Source organism: Tenrec ecaudatus, chromosome 6 (assembly GCF_050624435.1).
Source record: "Tenrec ecaudatus isolate mTenEca1 chromosome 6, mTenEca1.hap1, whole genome shotgun sequence".
NCBI classification, from domain to species: domain Eukaryota; kingdom Metazoa; phylum Chordata; class Mammalia; order Afrosoricida; family Tenrecidae; genus Tenrec; species Tenrec ecaudatus.
The window spans coordinates 10,829,107-10,850,514 of NC_134535.1; the positions used below are offsets into that span (position 1 = coordinate 10,829,107).

Sequence of the window (21,408 nt, forward strand, 5' to 3'; positions counted from 1 at the left end):
TGCGCATCAAGTGAAGCATGACGCCATGACGCGATTAGGGCCGTCCGGCCGAAGCGCCGGTCGCAGCGCTGGGCGTGACGTCAACACGCTGCGCCGGCGCAGGTGGAAAGCCCTGTGAGCAGCTCTGTCCGGAAGGGGCGGGGCGATCGCCCGGTTTCCTGGCGACGCGGCCTTGCGGGCGGCAGCTTCCCTAACCGTTTTCTTCTTTCCCTTCCTGAAGCGTGAGCGAGGGCATCATGCCTTGGCTACTCTCCACCCCCAAGCTGGTTCCCGCCGTAGCAAGTGCCCGCAGCCTCTCAGGTTAGACTCCCCACGGTGTCCCCTCGGAGCCTGGCTCTGAGCAGCCTGAGGCGCCCCAGACCCAGAGGGACCCACGTTGGTCTCAGTCGGACCTTTCTTTTGGGCCGCCCTTCCCAAACCCTCTGGGCTGAGAGCCCCGCGGACTTCTTCCCTGCTGCTCCCGGAGAAGGGTGGGCTCTGAGTTCCTCTGAAAAGCTGAAATGACTGTCGCGCGGAAGTCCCCCAATAGGGCTGTCTTCCAAGTTCCTCGGACTTTATAAAGTTATGTCACGTTTCACCTTTCCTTAAATGGCCAAGCCTCTCACCTCAAGTTAACTCATGTCTGCTAGGTCGAGCTGAGATGCTGTTTTCAAAGAGCTGATTTGAGTGCTGGCTCCAGACTATACGGGAGGTCTGGTTAATAATGCAAATCCTTGAGCAATCTCTCTCAGGAGAGATTATGAAATTGAAAATGCTGGCGAGCCTTTTGGCTCTGAAAGCCCAGTGTGTAAAATAGGAGACTTCTACCTCGCCGCCCTCCCCCCCTTTTTTTTAAACAGAGTGCGCTGTTATGAATAATTAAACTGATGGGGATAGAGTTTAAGCAGTGAAAGTTCAATCATCAGCGGTGCAGGAGAATCTGCAATTGCATCAGATTTTAATTTGGGGGTGGGGTGGAATATCCATGAACAGTGCAGGGAACCAAGACCTGTTGCATCTGACAGCAAAGCCATGTCTAGGCCAGTCTTTCTACTCTTCTGTTGACATGTTTGAATTAATCGAAAATGGGGTAGTATTTACGTCTGGCTTTTATTATGGAAAAATAATTGTCCAGTGTACAGAGCTCGCTTGTCAGTTTTGGAAATAAAGCTACAGAAATCTCCCGAATCTTTGGCAATAGGTGAAAAGTTTTGTGTGCAGTTGATCAGTCATAGCGCCGGATCCGAGGTCACAACCTACCATGTTGAGCCAACCATCACACCACTGGGTCTTCACCTGGATTAGTAGAGAGCTTTCAGAACTTTTCTTTGAATGGGCCAGAAATCTTTTGAGTTAATAGTCATTGTGGATGTACTTCCACCTGCTGCGGGTGGCTTCCAGTCTCGCCAAGAAGCCAACCAATGAGTTACAGGATAGCAAATTGCTTTACTATTCGACCCAAGTAACATGAAAGTTCGGGAAGGGCAGCGAGAGGTTTATGAGACTATGTGATTCTTCTGGTTTTAGTTTTTTTTTTCTTTTACTGTGGTTTTATTACATTTTGGAATTGGAAATTCCACTGATTTGTCCTCAGAACTGTGGTGCCCTTAGTCACCTCTCCATTTAAAGCTTCTGGGTACAGAATATGGTGAAAGTTGTGTCTTCCTGAATGAAAAATGTTTCAACTAGCTAAAGTTTAACCTAGTGAGAGATATTTCATTAGTAAATTTATGCAGCTAACACCATGTAGTCATCTGAGAAATACTGCAAATGATAAAAGAAAATATAATAGAGAATACATTAATTTTAAACCCTGTGGATATAGTAGCTAATTCAATAAATATTGAACACCAAATACACATATTGAGCAATAAACAAAAGTTCCTACCCTCAGAGAAGACAGACAGCCCTCTGCATCAAATTAATTCCTACTCAGGCGTCCTATAGAATGGAGTAACACTACCTACCTCTTTGGGTTATAAGAGCAAATGGTGAATTCTAGCTGTTGACCGATGTTGGGTTAGCAGCCTGGGGCAGTACCCACTGTGCTACCAGGTTCGCAGAGAGAAGACAGACAAGTAGGCAAGCCATTGTAATTGTTCACTCACGCACTGCTGTTGAATTGATTCTGACTCATAGCGACAGGGTAGAACTGCCCCTATGAGTTTTCAAGACAGTAACCCTTTATGAGAGTAGAAAGCCCTGTCTTTCTCCCATGGAGCGACTGGTGGTTTCGAACTGCTGACTATGGTTAGCAGTCCAACGTGCCACCAGGGCTCTAGGTAGTCATTGTACTGTGATGTATTAAATTCAGTGGGTTGCCATGAGTTGGAGTAAATTCAGCCAGTTGGAATCAACAACTATAAATCCAGCAACAAGAGATTCAGTGTGGAGAAGGATGAAGTGATGGCAGGGGCAGGCAAGAGACATGGCATACTTAAAGGCTTAGTAGACTTGAAAGAAGGCTTTCATCAAGCCGAGTTGAGGAAAGGAGCCAGCCAGGCAGAGACCAAAATACAGAAGTCTGAACCAAAATGACAGTGCAATCCTTTCATGGGACTGGAGTAGTTTTCTGTGAAATAGGTGCCTGGGCTCATAAGAGGTGTTCCACCAGAAAAATGTCGTCAAATGAATACTGGCAATGGGACCTTTTACAGGGCCTGTATTACATTTGACTGTGGTTTCTCTGATGAGTCTTGAACTGGTATCACTTGTAACACAATTTGGAAAAAGCTAGGCTCAAACATTAGCTGCGATAAGAAACCAAGATGGGGAGAGAGCTGGTGGCTGACTCACGGAGGGCATTCTCTGTTAGGGTAAGGCAAAAAATGGGCTTTTTCCTTCAAGACTGTGGGACACCTTAGAAGAATTTTAAGCTAGTGAGTAAAGTAGTCAAATGTGATAGTTACCATTGTTAAAGTAGAGAAGTGGACTGAGGGTCATGTCATTGCATTTCAAATTTCCAAAGGCACTGATGTTCGATTTTGGAAAATTGCTTTCTTAAACATTTTTTAATATACCAATGGTGACATAAACTATTAAATCTGTTTCATATAAGCATTAAAAAAGATTCCTCTTTATGTTGGTTTTACTTTCCAAACCTAAACGCCCACCATTGAGTGGATTTTGGCATACTGTGACCCTAAGTTTTAAGAGCTAATTGTCCCCAGCTGCTCTTCTGGAATAAATGGCCTTTACTCTTCACTCACCAAAGAACCAACCAAACGTACTTAACTATAGCAATCATTTGAAAGTATTAGACCACTATTTCCCCCAAGTGGGCAATCCCACCCCCTGGGCAGTGCTGGGATGATCGGGGTGGGGTGGGGTGGCAGCAAATGCACTTTATCCTGGATTATGGGCTGTAGTACAAACATTTTTAATTGCCAGGGAGATGCTGAGTAATTTTTCTTTCCCCCAAAGGGTGGTAGGCCAAATAAGTTTGGGAACCTATGTACTAGACATTATCATCTTTTCTGGCTTCCAAATTGGTTTCATTGCCAAAGGTGATTGAGCTTCTATGCTGTTAGATTATTCACTGGCATCTTTCAATGGTGTTACCATTTACAGCAATTTCATTTTTAAGAGATAAAGGATTAAAATAATACAACCAATAGTTTTTTGGGATTTTTTTTGCTTAAAGGGAAAGCTACAGTCTCTAGGGACATACATGTAAGTCATTGTCTCACTCTCTGCTATCAAATCAATTTTGACTCATAGCAACCCTGTGGGTAGAGCTGCCTGTTGGTTTCCAAGAATGTAACTCTTTACGGGAATAGAAAGCCTTGTCTTTGCTGAAGAGCATCAAATAGCAGACCAACTCATAACCCATTATGCCAATAGGGCCCTGTAAGTTGTAAGAAATGCTTTTCATTGTAAGAATTTCTTATATGAAGGGTGCCCAACGCTTAACACCTGCGGGTCCGTTTCAGGTAATGGCAGCTCCATTTTTTCCAATTGCGTAGGCCCCAAACTTTGACATCCTTGACTCATACCAACAACTGAATCCTGTCAGCAAAACCTATTAGCTCTACCTTTAAAAGATGTTTTAGACTGATCACTCTTCATCACCTAAGACCAAACTACCACAATCTCTTACCTGGGTTATGACACTAGCCTGATCCCTGCTTCTTGAATCTATTTGCACCAAGATCAGCCAGAATGGTCCTGTTTAAATTTTGTCAGATTATAATACACCTTTGCTCAAAAATGCCAGTGACTTCCTATCCTATTTACAGAAGTCAAAGTTTTAACAACCAACATTCATACTGTGATCTAGCAGTCCTTGATAATCCTGCCTCCTGCATAATTAGCTCTCTGACCTCATCTTTTTGCTCCCTTAATCTGCTGCTCTGGTCACTGGCCTCTTCAATGCTCCTCACAGCTAGCCTAGGGACACTGTACTTGCTAGTTCTCTTGGAATTCTTTCCCACCGGATTTCTACAACCTCACTTTCCTTAGATTGTTACTCAAATGTAGTCATCACTTGCAGTGGCTATCTTAGGCTAAATTTTCATTCTCCCACCCCAAAACACATCTCTGCATCCTGCTTTGCTTTTTTCTTTAGCACTTAGGGCATATAGGCTATATATTACTTAATAATTATGTGTATTTCTGAGTTCTAAACTCTGGGTGTGCTAAGACCTTTGCAGACTTGTTCATGATTATATCAACAGGAACACTGGCAAATAGGTGCTCTGTGTGTTGGTTGAGTAGAAGAATGAATAAAAATAAAAGGTCTTGAAGCAATAGACCTTGAAAATAAAATTAATAGGCAACAAAGGCAATTTTGTTGAAATCAAAGTAATTTAGGAAAAACAGTATATGTAAACATTTAGTGTAAACCACTTACTCAGTATCTGATTTATATGGAATTCATCAATTTTTCTCTCCCAAATTAGATCCTAAACTAGAATAGCTTAAGGTAATATCTTAAGGGATGTATTTGTAGCTCTTGTATACATAAACTAAACCAAACCCAATACCCTTGATTTTCATAGTGAACCTATGTAATAAGGTGTCTGAAACTAAACATTTACTGGAACAGATAGCCTCCTATTTCTTTCCTAGAGTGGCTGGTGGGTTTGAACTGCTGACTTTTCAGTTAGTGTACCAATGCTTACTTGACAGTACCCACTAAGGGTCCTTCCTGTGTTTAAAACCCAAACAAAAATAGTTTTCTATCTGGAGTGAGTCACTCACTGATGGCTTACCATATATGATATAGCTATACTACTCTAAGAAATCCACGTTTAAAAAAAAAAAGAAAGAAATCCACGTTAAATCTGTCTTTGTTTTTATTTAAAAATGGCATTCGTACATATTTCAGTTTTTATAGTGCTTTAAGTTATGTCAAGTGATCCTGGAAAAAAAATCGTACAATAGATAACTATAATCTGAACCTTGGCACATTTTACCTCCTAATCCTATGAATAGTTTATGTATTTGTCAAAGTATTTCATTGGTTAAAAGAAACAAAAAACAAACTAAATTCATTGCCATTGAGTCCATTCCAACTGCTAGTGACCCTCTAGGGTAGAATCTATAGCATAGAGTAGAATCTCTCCTTTGGGTTTCCTAGACTGTAAATCTTTATAGGAGTAGACAGCTGGATTCGAACTACTGACCTTACAGTTAGCCCAATTTGTAACCCACCATTATGCCACCAGAGCTCCGTAAAAGAATTAGGCGAGTCTTAAACTCTACAAAAGAAAATTTCTATGATAGTAAAATATTTAGCTTAAAACTTAAGAGAATAAAAGGAGTCTTTGTTGTTCTCCAAATTTCTAACGTCACCATCCCCACAGTCTCTTCTTTTTCTGAAATACCTAGTCAAAAAACTAATGTTCAGATGTCCACAATTCTGCTAGCAAAGTTACAAACAGGACCTTAATATACTACTAAATGTTATCTACAAAATGATCAAAACACACACATAGTCTTGTTCAAATGTAATGTGAACATAACGTGTCTGAAGAGTCCATTTAGCTCTTCCTCTTGGTTGATTTCTTCTTCTTCACTTCTTTATGCTTTTTTTTCCTTTTACCACCTTCTTGGAATCCTTCTGAGAAAATGGAGGGATCCCAGCTGCTAGTGACCCAAGGCCCACTTAGTTCATCATTGTCTACAAAAGTATACTGAGGTACATGTTTGGCCCTGTAAGGACTTGAGTAGTTGCCGAAGGACTCTCTTTTCCAGCCCCATCCTTCAGAAAAGCCCTCATCGTCGGCCAGCCCATTGATCAGGAAGGACCTCAAATCATCGTCCTCTTCAACCACTTCTCTTTCTTGCTCATTCTCAATTATTCTTTTTATATTGATATTTCTGCCATCAGTTGCTTGATCTGACCTTGTAAAATATAGGTAGTTGTCTATCCCTCTATCATCAAATTCCATGGAGGAGAATGAAGTAAGGCTCCCATGCCCCAGTGAACTGTATGATACGTAGCCTACATCATAAGAAGAAAATTTGCCCCCAAAAGCTGGATAGTCACTGAAGGTAGAGGAAAAGGACCCCACACCTCTGCTTCTGCTCCTCTGGGAGTATTCTGGACTCTTTAAAAGGTCCTCAAGCGAGTCTTCAAAAAACTCAAATGAAAATGGGTCCCTCTGACCAAAAAAATGATTAAAGACATCATCTGGCTTACGGATTCTGAAGTCATTCTCGCAAGGCTCATCAAAACAACTTCCACCATCATCGTTTAATCCTTCTTTGCCATATTTATCATAGGTGTCCCGTTTTTCATCATTTGATAACACCTCATATGCTTCAGCTACTTCTTTAAATCTTCTCTCTGCTTCTTCTTTATTTTCTGGGTTTTTATCAGGGTGCCATTTAAGTGCCACTTTGTGATAAGCCTTTTTAATGTCCTCTGGCGAAGCATATCTCTGTACTCCCAGAACTTTATAGTAGTCCACCATGTTTTAACATATTACTGGAAAGGGGTGCTGTGGGTAGGGAGGACTGGTTTCCTCCCAGCACAGGCCCTGTTGGTGGTGGCACTAGAGGCAGTGGCTACAACTAGTTGTTAAGGTTATCACCATGAGCCACTGCTAGGAGACATTAGGAACCTGATTATGTGGCAAGCAGGCTTAATACATATGTGTCAGTGAGGGCTCCATTATTGTGTCATTCTGGCCTTAGTTAGGGACTCAACCTTACAAATGAACCGAGTCCAGAGTCATACCAGACCATCTTAAAACACCCTCTTACTGTTTCCCCTATATTTCCCCAGCCATCTCAGACAATGTCTCATGAGACAGTGAGTGGACCATGTTGCTGATCCCCACAACATGCCCATTATATCCTGTGAGGTTATGGGGCCTTGGTAACTGACTCCCTTGTTTTGGTTTAGACAACTGAAAAATTTCTGAACTAAGTTATTAAGTGTAAGTGAGGAATTGGTGCAAAAACATCTTTAGACAGCTGGTACTGTTTCTTCCTGTTACGTATCTAAAGTTTAGTAAGAAATACAGTTAGAATGTTAGAAAGGAGGAAGTACTGGGTAAATTCAGTCCTGTGAGAAGCCTCTAAGTTAAACTTGGGAAATCAGGGAAGGATTCCTAGAGGAAGTAGCCGAATAAGTTTTTTGCATGCTAGTGGTGAGTCTTTGCTCAACTAAGGTGTATTACTACTGTAATAGCTGTAGTGAAATTCTTAAATCGCAGTTAATTTCACTTCAGTAAATGTTAATTAGCTTTTGCATAAAAAGGAATCCCGTTCATTCGGTGGGTAAAGCTGCTTGGTGCTTCACATCTCTGAACCCGTCTACAGCAGATGTGGCAGCCTGCTTCAGCAATCCTCGGAAACTCTCTGGGGCAAGTCTACTCTGCCCAATATAATTTCTATGAGTCAGAATTGACTAGATGGTGCTCATTTTTGGAACATTTGCCTGCCGTGGAAATAGTAGCAATAATATTGAACATTATTCAAGTACCTTTTTAGAGGGAGACATGGAACTAAGTGATTGCCTGCAGTTTTCTTTTAATTGTCCCAGCATTCCAGCAGAGTGACTTTTTTATGCTCAGAAGAAAAGAGCTTCTGAGACTAGAAGGGCTGCCACTGCTTCTGATTGGGCTCACAGTAGAAGGTCTGGACAGAGGAGAACCATGGAGAATGAAATTCAGAATCATATAACGTCCAGAGTTACTGACAGAAACTGGTGGACTCCCTGAGATGATGGCTCTTTTTGTTGTTGTTAGGGTTAGGGCACCTCACAGCAGCCCCATGCATAACAGGATGGCATACTGCCCAGTTTTGCACCATCCCCACCACCCTTGTTATGTTTGAACCCATTGTTGCAGACACTGTGTAACCCCTCTGCTTCACCAAGCATCGTGTCCTTGTCTAGGAAATGGGCTCTACTGATAGCATGTCTACCTTCTCTCATCCTTGCTTCTAAGGAGCATTCTATCTGTACTTCTTCCAAGACAGATTTATTTGTTCTTTTGACACAAGTCTATAGGACTTTCAATATTCTTCGGTAACACCATAATTCAAATGCATCAGTTCTTCTCCAGTTGGTCTTATTCATTGTCCAACTTTCACATGCATATGAGGTAATGGAAAAATCCCACTGCTTGAGTCGATGCACCTTAGTCCTCATAATAGTCCTTGCTCTTCATTTTAAAGAGGTCTTGTGCAGCAGATTTGCCTTTTGGCAATGTATCGTCTGATTTCTTGGATCCAAGACTATTGATACAGGGCCCAAGCAAAATTGTCCTTCAAACCTGCAGCTGAACTGGGAGGTCATCTTTCATCTACCACTAGACAGACCTATCAAATGGACAGCAACACCCCTTGAAAAAAGTGCTTCTCAGAACAATTAATCATAAGAGACTAAAGGGTAGCATTTGCCCAAAATGAAGATGGCAAAAAAGATGGACACAGGGAAGCAGCGATCTCAGAAAGGAATTGAGAAGTGTTACATTGAGAGGATCGCAACTAGTGCCATGAAACGTGGGTATAAGTTGCTGAGTGGAAAACATTTGCTGTGTAAATTTTCACATAAATCACAATAAAATATTCCACATTAGAAAGAGCTTCTGAGAAAAAGTCATTTTGCCTAAGGTTAAATACCATATATACTCGAGTATAAGCCAACCCGGATAGCCGTGAGGCACCTAATTTTACCACAAAAACCACATTAATAATGTGCTGGAAAAATTCAGCTTATACATGAATTTTTACGAGTATATGTGGTAGTTTGTTATTGAAAAATCTGGTATTTAGGATTGAGCTTGTCTGATTCCAATTTCTGCTCATTCCATTCTACCAAATTTCTTGGCTTAGGACTTGATTTCCAGGTATTAGACACTGTATAAGGATGCATTGAGAACTCACGACACAGGAGAGTTAGAAAAGAAATTCTCCTCCCAGAGAACTCACATAATTGGAGACACTCAGAAAAAATATATATAGCTAATGTGTCAGATTCAAAAGTTTAATATGAGGACTGCCTTCTGTGAGCATTCTGTCTTCCTGGACTCTGCAGTTCTTCCAGCTGCCAGGCTATATTTTCTTGGATCTCTTTCACAACAAAATTTCTCAAGTGTTCTGTCATCTCGGTGCTGCTTTGCATTCATGTTCTTTCATTATGTTTCCAGCTGATTTCTACCGTCTGTATGAAAGCTGCTTGAGCCCCACCAAACTTGTTGGGTCATTTCTGACTCAGGGCAACCTAATGTAGTCCAGAGTAGAGCTGCAGTTTGTACCACTCAGGGACTGCAGGATCTCCGTTGGCTGGTATATTATCAAATCCAGTGGTGGTTCCTTTAGCCCCTCCTACTTAATGGCATCTGATACGGCTGAGCACCTCCTCTTAAGACACGTCCGCTTCTTTAAAATGCCAGCCACGTTGTTCTTCCCTTCCTCCTGTGCTAACTTCTCCTTCATGTCTTCTCACTCTAAAATGTGTTGTTCCCTGGACTTTGTCGACACACTCTACCTAGTCAGTGCCCTGTCTCAAATCTTTAAATACCAGCTATAGACTTGGGATGCAGTAACTTAACTTCTTGTCCGGTAACATTTCCACCAGCCTTGTTTGTTGACTTCTGGCCACATCACTCTTATCTGCTCCCTTGGACCTGTTCCCACTTACTCTTCTGTGTCGAAGCTCCCTCTGCCATGATATTTTCAAGAACCTCATGTGTATGTGAAAACTGGACAATGCGTAGGGCAGGCTGAAAAAGAATTGATGCCTTTGAATTAGAGTGTTGGTGAAGGATATTATATATGCCAGGAACTGTCCGAAGACTGAACAACCTGTGTTGGAAGTACAGTCAGAATGTGCCTTACAAGCAAGAATGCTGAGACTTTGTCTCACATACTTTTGATATGTCATCTGGATGGACCAATCCCTGGAGAAGGACAGCATGCTTGGTAAAGTAGTGGGTCATTGAAAAGTAAAGACTCAATGAGGTGGATTGACCCAGTGGTTGCAACAATGGGCTCAAACACAACAATGTCAGGATGGCACAGGATCAGGCAGTGTGTTGTTCTGTGCATAGGACCCTATGAGTCACACCTAGCAACATACATGTAGACACACATACATATCTTTCTGTACTAGATCAATGTGTAGAATATATTTCTTATTGTGGATCTTGGTCCAGAAAGTTTTAAACTAACTGCAGGGGCAGTAAATTATTTAATGTGACTCTTCTAAACAAAGTCTGTAGTTTGCACCAAATGACCTTTCCCTGTATGGGTGGTAAGGGTTGGGGAGATACTGAAGGATTCACCTGTGAGTAATTGTGAACAGGATTCCCTGGAATGCCATCTGACTGCATATGAAATAAGCTCTGAGATGAAGGAAGAGAGAATCTCATTACCAGCAAGAGCCAGAAGTTGAGTGCATCCTCTAGACCTAAGATCCTGCGCAGTGGGCCTCCTGGATCTAGAAGACAGCTGTACCACCAGAGGAGCAGTAGCAGAACCAGGAGCCAGAGCATAGAACAGAGGGATGGACTTCCTAGCCGATGGAGCAAATAAAGCCGAGTGTTTTATGCAGGAGGCTGGCTTACGGAGTGCAGTGCCTCCAGGCATTTAATTCAGGGAGCTGGGTTTGCTGTCCCAGGAGCTTGAGTGGAATGCCTTCAGGTTGAGGCGCACAGCAGAGTGATGTGCTCCTTTGGGCATTTATTAGCAGATCTGAAAGAGCTTTGACTTGTCCTGATAAGCAAACTGGAGCATTTCTCACTGCCATTACAACTTGTTCACTTCCTTAATAAACCTTGTAATCATGAATTTTGTCTGTGAGTTCTGTGTAGCCATTGCAATGGATATTAGAACCCAGAGGGATAGTTTAGAGAACATTAATTAGGCATCACAAAAACCATCTAAACCTGTGGGTCGTGACCCCTTTGGTAGTCAAATGGCCCTTTCACAGGGGTCGCCCGATTCATCACAGTAGCAAAATTACAGTTAGAGGTAGCAATGAAAATAATTTCATGGTTGGGGTTGCCACAACATGAGGAAGGTTGAGAACCACCGATCTAACCGTAACAGCAGCACTTCACAGGTGAAGAAATAGAGTAATTATATACATTTTGCCCTTTTCCGACTGTCCCATATTACCTTTAACCCTGGATTACCTTCCATCGGGGTGAACTTATTTCCTTAATTTTTCTCTGTGCTTACCTTTTTTTTTTTTTAACATTTTAAACTTTATTCTGGAGAAGTTCAAACATACAAGAGGACTTTTAAAAAAATTCATAGGAAAACACCATTAGCTTTCAGTTGGATTTCTCCACACATTTTTTTGAAACTCCTTCACATGAAAAGAAGAAAGACAAAGCTTTTACCCCTGTAAAGAATTACAGTCTCGGAAACTCAATTCTACCCTATCCTAAGGTTGCTTTGAGTCAGCATGAACCAATTGGCAGTGAGTTTGCCTTTTTGGATTTCATATCAAAGGAGATATACTATTCTAATAGTAAAAATGGCTCAGGGGCCACTTGTGACCTCTGATTTCACAAGGGGAAAGTCTAGGGCTGGTTTTGGAGTCAGAGATCAGACATGCCTTCACCCTTCTCCACTTAAGACGCAGATGTCCCTCCCACAGCACATTCTACTCTGCTGGGCTGCTCTGCTGTTCATTGCAGTTGTCACATTTTAGAACTCAGTACAACTATGCAGCGTGTTAGGGAAGTTACCAAATTACAGTTTAGGCTCAGAAATGCTCAGCACATAGTTCCCAACCATACCATACCTGCAGACAGGCCTCTCAGCCCCAGTTCTGCAGCCCCTTGGTCACTCCGGTGCAGTGTTAGAAAGCTCTTCCATCGCCTGCAGAGTTTAGAGCTGCTGTAAATCCCCCAAGGGTATGTCCATACTCCTGCCATAGACTTCACTCCAAAGGTGCTCAGGTTTAGTCCTGTAAATCAGCAAAGGGAGTTCCCTTAGTTAAGTGCCACTTGGCACTCCACTCCAAAAACAAGTCTCTGCCCCAAGGCACAGTATTACTCTGTGAGACAGCCCACTGCTCTGTCTCATGTTCTGGTTCTGCTATGGCTTCTCTGCTGCACCTCTAGGCTCACTGCTCTGTCTCCTGGAGTGAGATTTAGCCTGCAGGAATCTCCAAGACAAAAGTATGTGGTCCACTCCTGGTTCTTCTTAATGGTACAGGTACACACACACACACACACACCCCTCTTGCAGAGTCACTGGGTGAGTTGGAGCCACCAGCCTTGGCTAGCAGCTGAGCACTTACCTGCTTGAACCACCAGGGCTCCTTACACCTTTATTACACTTTAAACAGTTGGCATTACTCCCATAATCCCATCAACTATGCAGTCACTTCAAATTTCAGTTTTCTCCTAAGGGTAGTAAATACTGTGGGTGGATGTTTACAATTTGTTGCATGAATTAGGATCCAAATAGGGTTCACATGTTATAATTGGTTCATCATGTCTCTTACGGGTCCTCTCTTACCACCACTACGCAGAGAAGAAACTAGGCTGTTCGTCCTGGAGTGGTGCCTACAGTCTGCCCTTTGTTGATTGCCCCTCCTTGGTGCCATTTAACAAATTTCCTTGTCTTCTGTGACACTCTGGTGGCACAGTGTTAGGCCCTGGGCTGCTAAGCACAAGGTGAGCACTAGGAAGCTCGCACTCACTGCACAGGGGAAAGATGAAGCCAGCGGCTGCCAGAAAGAGTTACAGCCTTGGACTCTATAGAACAGTTCTGCACTGCTCCATGGGCTAGCTACGTGTCAGAAAAGACTTCATGGCAGTGGGTTTGACTGGTTTGTGTTTCTTTCCATTGCTTTTCCTCATCGTTGTTAAACTTTCAGTGAGTCTTTAAAAACAAAACCAAAAAATCCAAAACAGTTGCCATGGTGTTAACCACAACTCATGGCAATTGCGTGTGTTTCAGAGTCGACTGTGCTCCCCAGTGTGCAGGGATGGCTTTTTAAAAACAGGTCACCAGGTCTGTCTTCTGAGGTGCCTGAGGGTGGGTTCGAACCCCTAGCCTTTCAGCTAATAACTGAGTGTTTAATTGCATGCACCACCCAGGGCCTCCTTTGTAAACCCTAACTTATTCAGACTTCTCATGTTGTGCTGTTGTAGTGATAGCATGTTCATGGGGAGATTGACTAGCACTGATGGCTGGGGATTCACTATACAAACCTATGGAGGAGCAGGAGGAGGAAGAAAAGGGGAGATTTTAGGGTTAAGTAAGCATGGGTGGAATCCTGAGTGTAACCCTGAACAAGCTACCTGAATGTGACTGCTCATCTGTAGAACAGCAGTAATGCCTATCATTAACAGTTGAAAACCAAAATCCTTAATTAGCCACACAAGGCTTTCAATGATCTTATCTAATCCCTCCCTCTCTTTTCCTTGCACCTCCATCAACACTGGCCCACTGGTGGAGTCTGCTGCTCTTACAGGCTGCACCTTGAAAGTGTGATGTTACCTTAGCTGTGTTTTGTCCCTGTGTACACACACACACACACACACACCCCTAATGATGCCTTTCCCTTCTGTCTTTAGCAAGACTTCATATGCAGATTAGGTAGCACCTACTCCTGCAGCCCCCCCCCTCCCGCACTGAAACCTTTTAGGAAAATATATCTGCTCCTTTGAGCTCCTCACAGTACCTACTTGAGATCCCGCAAACCCCCACCACCTTCACCCTATTGTCATGCTGTTTTGTCTTACCTCCACTGGACCATGGGTTCTATAGGGGTCGAGGAAATAGTCTCATTCTTCTGAGTTTTCTTGCAAAGGGCACCCATGGGTGTTTCAGAAATCCTTATTTAATGAATACTGATAACATTAGCATTTGATGGAGCATTTTTCATACTCTTTTCTCTTGGCGTCCACATTTTCGGATTGAACGACAGCATGCATCACATGCTGTCAGTAAAAAGTGACGGCTTCAAGCTACCTCTGAAATCCTTCCTTACTCTTCCCCCTTTTTTCTTGTTTTTTACAGCTTTTTACCTATACCTTAATTACATGTACCTATGCCTCTCTTAGGAGGCCTGGTGGTGTCGTGGTTAAGCATTGCGATCCTCATGGTCGGCAGTTTGAAACCACCAACAGCTCCTCAGAAGAAAGACTGGGCTTTCTACCCCCATAAACAGTTAACAGTCTTGGAAACCCTCGGTGGGGGTCACTATGAGTCAGCACTGACTCAGTGGCAGTGAGTTTGGGTTATTGGTTTTATTCCTCTCTTAAGGAGCCCTGGTATTGTGCTGGCTACACATTGGGCTGCTAACTTCAAGTTAGCAGTTCAAAAACAGCAGTGGCTCCTCAGGAGAAAGGTCAGGTTTTCTACGTCTATTGTTACAGTCTCAGAAACCCATCTGCACTGTCCTAGCTCTCTGAAAGGGCCTTTATGAGTTGGAGCCAGCCTATAAAACCCTGTGGCAGTGGTTTTATAGTCCTTAATAGTAAAGACAGTCTCATTTCTGTAGGGTCCAGCACTGTAGTCGAAAACTCAGAACGCAGCCAGTTGCCCTGGAGCTTACTCAGGTAATGGTGACCCGTGTGTTTCAGAGTAGTGCTGTGCTCCACAGGGATTAGAGCAGCGGTTCTCAGTCTGGGGGTCGTGACCCCTTTGGGGTCGAACAACCCTTTCACAGGGGTCACCTGATTCAGAACAGTCGTAAAATTACAATTAAGAAGTAGCAACAAAAATAATTTTATAGTTGGGGGCGGTCGCCACAACATGAGGAACTGTGTGAAAGGGTCGCAGAATTAGGAAGGTTGAGAACCACTGGTTTAGTGGCCTTCATCTTTCAGAAGTAGATTCCCAGGCCTTTCTCCAAGGTGAGTTCAAACAATCAAACTTTTGATCAGTAGCTGAATGCTCGCCTTTTCTATTGCCCGGGTTTATAAGCTCTGAAGGAGAGAAGGAAAGGTGTTTGTTTGTATTATTCTGAAGCATCCAAACTGCTGGTTACAGATGTATCTAGATGTATTCTATGAAGACTGTCTAGATTCTTCCATTCATCCCAGTTCATCTTCTGTATTCTTTCTTCAGGATGTCTGTCCTGTTCCCAGCGGAAGTACTCTCTTCAGCCCATCCCCAAGAGGAAGATTCCAAACCGATACTTGGGCCAGCCCAGCCCCCTCACGCACCCACACCTCCTCAGGCCAGGTAATGCCTTTTAATAAAGATCTTACTTGGATGCTTTATCTAGCACTGTGCTCTTCTGTCCCAACACGTTTTTGCAGTGAGGGAACTGTGGTAGATTTCCGCTGTCAGGGTGGTAGCCACATGCCCTGTTCATAGTGCAGTTCAGGAGCTTGCATGTTTATCTTACTTCAAATTGAGATGTCAGCTTAAAGTACCATGTCACTATGTAGCATGCAACTAGTCATGTGGTATTGGGCAGTGTTAGGTAGAAAGCAAGATAATAACTTGAAAAATATGTATTTAAGAAAAGTTCTATTACTGCCTCCTAGAGCTCTAAATAGTGATTCTTTGGAAATGACTCTGTTGAATCAAAATGTTACATAATAAACATTTCTATAGGTTATGCAGGCTTTCCAGATCGGATTGTCACAGCTTTGAGAGGTGCTATCCTAATTGATAGAGCTGATGTGGCAACGTGATAAAGGTTTCTGTCACTTTTTTTTTTTAATCTGTGATTAAGATCCTGGTGTTGCTATCAGGGGATGTGTCATCCCCTTTGCTCAAATTCAGACCAAAAGATTAAAAAGGAGGGCAGCCTTTAAAGCTTATACTTTGGGGAATGAATATTATCCCAAAGTGGCATAAACCAAAAGTGTATATAAAAACTGTCAGATCTCCAAGGTGCGTTCATTCTGTGCTTTTGCCAGGGGGAGTTAAATCCATACAGTCACCCCTCTCTTGGATCTAGAATAGCCTACAGATTCCCAAATCCTCTGTGCTCAAATCCCTTATATAAAAATGGTATAGTCTTTGCCTATAACCTGTGCACATCCTCCTGTACACTAGAAACCATCTCTGGACTACTCTATACCTAATGGAATTTAAATGCTGTGTAAGTAGCTCTTTAGGCTCCCTCTTAGCCTTTGAGGGATTGCTTTGACTGCTTACTTGCTTTTTTTCTCTCCCTGCATATTTTCAATCCAGAGTTGGTTGAACCCATGAATGTCGAACCTGCAGATACAGAGGACCAACTGTATTTGAGTGACACAAAAAATCAAGGATATTACCCACAAATCAGTAGAACCCTACTTAAAAACCATTAGCATGAGACCAAAAAAGTCAACAAAAATCATTCAAATCAAAAAGGGCGGTGGTGGTGCTGATTGATGTGTTTGCCAGGAGCAGGAGCCTGGCACTCCTGCTCAACAGACAAGCGGATAATAGTAGAGTAGTCATTCTTCCATTTTCTCATAACGCCAATTTTCCCCATAACAACCTGTCCTTGGATCCTAACCATGTCTAAGGGTGGGCTGAGTTCTTCCTTTTTACAGTAAAAACTGTATAATAATTAAACAATTATTTTTAAAGACCAACCATACTAAAATTCTCAACTAGTTAATAATTTCAGCAAAGAATAAACTATGTACCTAGACTGTAGGTAGCAAAGACCTATATCTTTCCATCGGACTTTGTGAAGTCTTCTCTGGATTTTCTTCTCGTTAGGATTGTGTGGCTAATCAAATATGAAGAACATTTCTATTGCTTTCAGGAGAGGCTAAGTCTTAAGTTTCCTGAAGAGGGTTGTTCCTTCTTAGCTACAAAATTGTGATACTTGGCTGTTTGCAGAATCCAACTCTGACAGTTAGTCTTCTGATTGGTTCAGCCAAGTTTACTTCTGGGGTTAAAGTTCTTGCATATCGTCCTTTTTATTGTCCCCTCCAAATTAAAAGAAAGGGATCTTTGATATTGGATCATTTTTCTGTCATGAGTGAGAGTCCTGTGCCACTTGGAGATTTCATGAGTGTGGAAACATTTAGTTCATGATCTAAGTGGTGCCAGTTAGTAGGCTTGGGAGAGGTTTTTAGAATCTTTCTCATACAGTCATTTGTACAAGAACAGATTCAGTAGAGAGAGCAATGTTTTGGAGCCCGTGAAAGATAGTTTGCTAATTCTGCTTTGACTGGAAAAGCATGAGATCTTTCTTCAGAAGTCACTTGCTGATGAATACACACATGTATTCATCATACATGGAGTCTGATGCTACTGAAAAGGAGAGGTAAAGGAGACGTAAAGAATGGAGAAAATAATGAAAATCATAAAATTTTCTTCTCACCTTTTAAAATTGGGGGAGAAAAATCACAAAATCAATGGACTTAATTTTTATTTCATGGATTGAAACTGAAATCACCAAAGCAAAGCACAAGAAAGGGCAGAAGTCAGGAGAGGGTGGGGTGGGGGTTAAGTCATCGAGTTGCTCAGGTCAGCTAACCCACCTGCTATAACCAGCTGGCAAATTGAGACTTCCGTACTGTTGACTAAAAGTGGCAGACTTCACCTGAATAATTGTCAGGGAGAGAACGTTAGCTGCTCCTCCGCATAAGGCAGCTTTCCAGCCTGGAATCCCAGGGGACTCAGCAGCCCCTTCCTCGTAGGAGGGGGACTTGTGAGCCTTCCTAGGCAGACCTGATTGCTTTACCATATGCAAGCTGTCCCAGAAGACCCTTTCTTACCCATCTTTTTCTTTCTCTCACCAACTTTATCAATATAAGTGTATTTTTCTCATTGTAGTGAAGCGTAAAGGGTTAATGTTTTATTAATGGATGGTAAACTACAGAATTTATTGGCAACATAAACAGTACATAGGTAAAACACATGAGGCAGTTCCAAGACACTCATAAACAAATCAAGTTATGTGTATTGGACACGAGAAATACAAAAATTCAGAACAGTTTGCCCTAGTAATTTCTCTCTTGTGAGTACTCATAGAAACATAAGGACCTAAGTGTTCCTAGAGATAAATACAAAAATGTGTATTATGGTGCTTAGGGTGGTAGCAAGCTCACAAATAAGAAAATGGCTCAATAAATTGTTATATCCACTCCAAGGGATATTAAAGAGACAAAAAGTGGACTCGATTGAAACTAGACCAGACGACTTGCTATTGTATTAGAATGTCGAGACACAGGATGGATACTATGGTTCCATTTTTATAAAACAATGTTGCTGTTTTCTGAAGTGCTCTGGAGTCAGCTCCAAGTCACAGCCCCCCTTATATACAGCAGAGCAAACCACTATACAGTCCTACACCATCCTCGGAATTGTTCTATTTGAGCCTTTTGTTGTTGGAACTGTATCAATCCCTCTCCTTGGGCATCATCTTCTTTTTCTATGACCCTTTAAGTTTACCAACCATAATGTTCTTCTCCATGGACTAATCTTTCCTGATACACATCCTCAGTACATGCTGTCCTTGTTTCTTCGGAGCATTCTGGCTGTACTTCCAAGACAGATTTGTCTATTCTTTGGGCAGTCCATGATATTTTCAGTATTTTGGCTAACACCATAATTCAAATACTTAAACTCTTCTTCAGTCTTTCTTGTTCATTTTCCACCTTAAGTTCATGTGAGGTGCTTGAAAGTGCCATGGCAGGGTCAGGCAAACCTTTGTCCTCAAAGTGGTATCCTTGCTCTGGAACACTTTAAAGAGGTCTTTTGCAGAAGATTTGGAATAACTATTGGTTCCATGAGCATTGATTGTGGACCCAAGTAAAATAAAATCTTCAACAACTTCAATCTTTTCTCCATTGATCACAGTGCTGCTATTGAACCCATTGTAAGGATCTTTGTTTGCTTCACATTGAACTATAATCCGTTCTGAAGGCTGTATTCTTTCATCTTCATCAGTAAGAGTTTCAAGTCCTCTTCATTTTCAACAAGCAAAGCAGTGTCATTTGCATATTGCACATTATTAATGCATCTTCCTCTCCTTAGAGTCTAACATCTTGGAATATCTGCTCAGCATACAGATTTAATAAGGATGATGAATGGATATAAACTTGACACACACCTTTCCTGATTTTAAAGCCATATAGTATCCCCTTCTTTTGTTCAAAGCAATCATGGAAAATAAAAGTCTGAATGCAAGTGTGTCTGTATAGAATTATATAGAGATGTATACAGATACGAGATTATTCACACGGAAGCGACACTGATGGTAGGTCAAAGAAGGGAACGGGTACAGGAGCTCAGTTTGATGAAGGAGAGGAAAAGCGTTTTAACTATAGAAAGAGGATGTGATTACCGTTATGAACTATAGAGTATGTATATATTTGAAATTAAATAATTAACTTTAAAAATAATGCAAAGAGACAAATTTAATCTGAACTAGTCAGGGAAGCTTTTTGATTGGGAAAAGTCTTGCAGGAAAAATTGATTTATTCTTTTAGCAATTCTTGTTACTTTCAATATTCTTCACCAGCCCCATAATTAAAATGCAGGGTCTTTCTTATTCAAAGTCCAACTTTCACATGCAAACGAGGAATTGAAAAATACCATGGCTTGGGTCAGGCACACCTTAGTCCTTAAAATAACATCTTTGCTTTTCAACCCTTTAAAGACACCTTGTGCTATAGATTAGCCCAATGCAATGTGCCATTTGATCTCTTGACTGCTGCTACCATGAGCATTGATTGTTGATCCAAGCAAGACAACATCTTTTTTTTTTAACATTTTATTAGGGGCTCATATAACTCTTATCACAATCCATACATAAACATACATCAATTGTATAAAGCACATCTGTACATTCTTTGCCCTAATCATTTTCTTTTTTTTTCTCTTTTCTTTTTTTACATTTTATTAGGGGCTCATACTGCTCTTATCACAATCCATACATATACACACATCAATTGTATAAAGCACATTCCCTGCCCCAATCATTCTCATAGCATTTGCTCTCCACTTAAGCCCTTTGCATCTGGTCCTCTTTTTTTTTTTTTTTTTCCCTCCCTCCCGCAAGACAACATCTTGACTCTTTTCTCCATTTACCATGATGTTACTTACTGGTCCAATTGTACAGTGAGTTATAATCCATACTGAAGGCTACAATCCTTGCTCTTCATCATCCAGTACTGCAAGCCCTCGTTTTTTAGCAGGCAAAGATGTGTCATCTGCAAAGTGCAGGCTGTTAATAATAAGCCTTCTTCGTCTAATCGAGCTTCTCTGATGGTTTGCCCAGTGTACAGGTTGACTAAGTGTGGTGAGAGGATGCAACCCAGATGCACACTGTTCCTGATTTTAAATTGTGTGGTATTTCCTTATTCTGTTTGCATAACTGCCTATTGATCCATGTACAGGTTTGTGGGATACAAAAGGCTTTTTCCCCAGGTTGTCTTCCCCAAATATATGCCAAATCTAAGACACCGCTTGCTACACATGATAAACGACTGTACACTTGGAGGTCAACACAAGCCACTTAGAGGTTATTCTCCCTAAGAGTTATCAGAGCATGTAGAGCAATCAGACTGTATAGTCTGTCCCACCCTAAGTAGGGCCCACTCCTTTGTGATAAGGGTAGTGGAGTATTTCCTTGAAGGAGAGCCCAGAGGCAAGGTCGAGCCCACTCAAGGATGACCAAGGTTAGGCTGCCATCTTGAGTCTAGGGCCTTCCCATCTTGTCGCATGTGTACAACCTGTGTCCCTCCCTGTCCTATTACATGTACGTCCCTAGCTCATCCCCTTCCTGTGATGCATATGCCTATTGTACAGCCCCTTCCTGTGATGGATATGGTTACCTGGTATGGGGGTAGGGAGCTTGCACACCCTTAAGTAAATATAGGCCTTGGTCAGAAATAAAGAGGAGACGCTCTCTCTCACTCCTCCTCCTCCTCCTGCTCAGACATGGCTGCTGAGATCATGGCCTTTATGCTCACCTTGAGATGAGCATGCTACCGTAAAATGTGTCTGACTCCTTTATTTCACTCTCCTACTTTCCATGACTTTACTCTGATCTTTATATATTATAACCGTACAATTGCTTCTACGGACCCCCATGGATGT

General features: G+C 42.0%; 2 protein-coding genes across 3 annotated transcripts in view; one reads left to right on the forward strand and one right to left on the reverse strand.

Moving 5' to 3' along the window:
- The window catches only part of XPNPEP3 (X-prolyl aminopeptidase 3), a 61,943-nt gene that overhangs the window by 205 nt on the left and 40,330 nt on the right, over positions 1 to 21,408 (forward strand). Inside the window, exons 1-2 of one of the 2 annotated variants that reach the window (XM_075553622.1) lie at positions 142 to 300; positions 15,475 to 15,591. In XM_075553622.1, the coding sequence (XP_075409737.1) occupies positions 237 to 300; positions 15,475 to 15,591 (181 nt within the window). In that variant the 5' untranslated portion in view covers positions 142 to 236. Of the gene's footprint in view, positions 1 to 141; positions 301 to 15,474; positions 15,592 to 21,408 lie in introns of those variants that run through there. The other variant, XM_075553623.1, reaches the window with a different exon arrangement.
- Positions 5,964 to 6,899, reverse strand: DNAJB7 (DnaJ heat shock protein family (Hsp40) member B7). Its single transcript, XM_075552678.1, has one exon. The coding sequence runs from the start codon at positions 6,897 to 6,899 to the stop codon at positions 5,964 to 5,966; it is 936 nt and encodes a 311-aa protein (XP_075408793.1).

Coding starts and splice junctions, on each gene's coding strand:
- DNAJB7 (XM_075552678.1), bottom strand. CDS start 6,899: ATGGTGGACTACTATAAAGTTCTGGGAGTACAGAGATATGCTTCGCCA.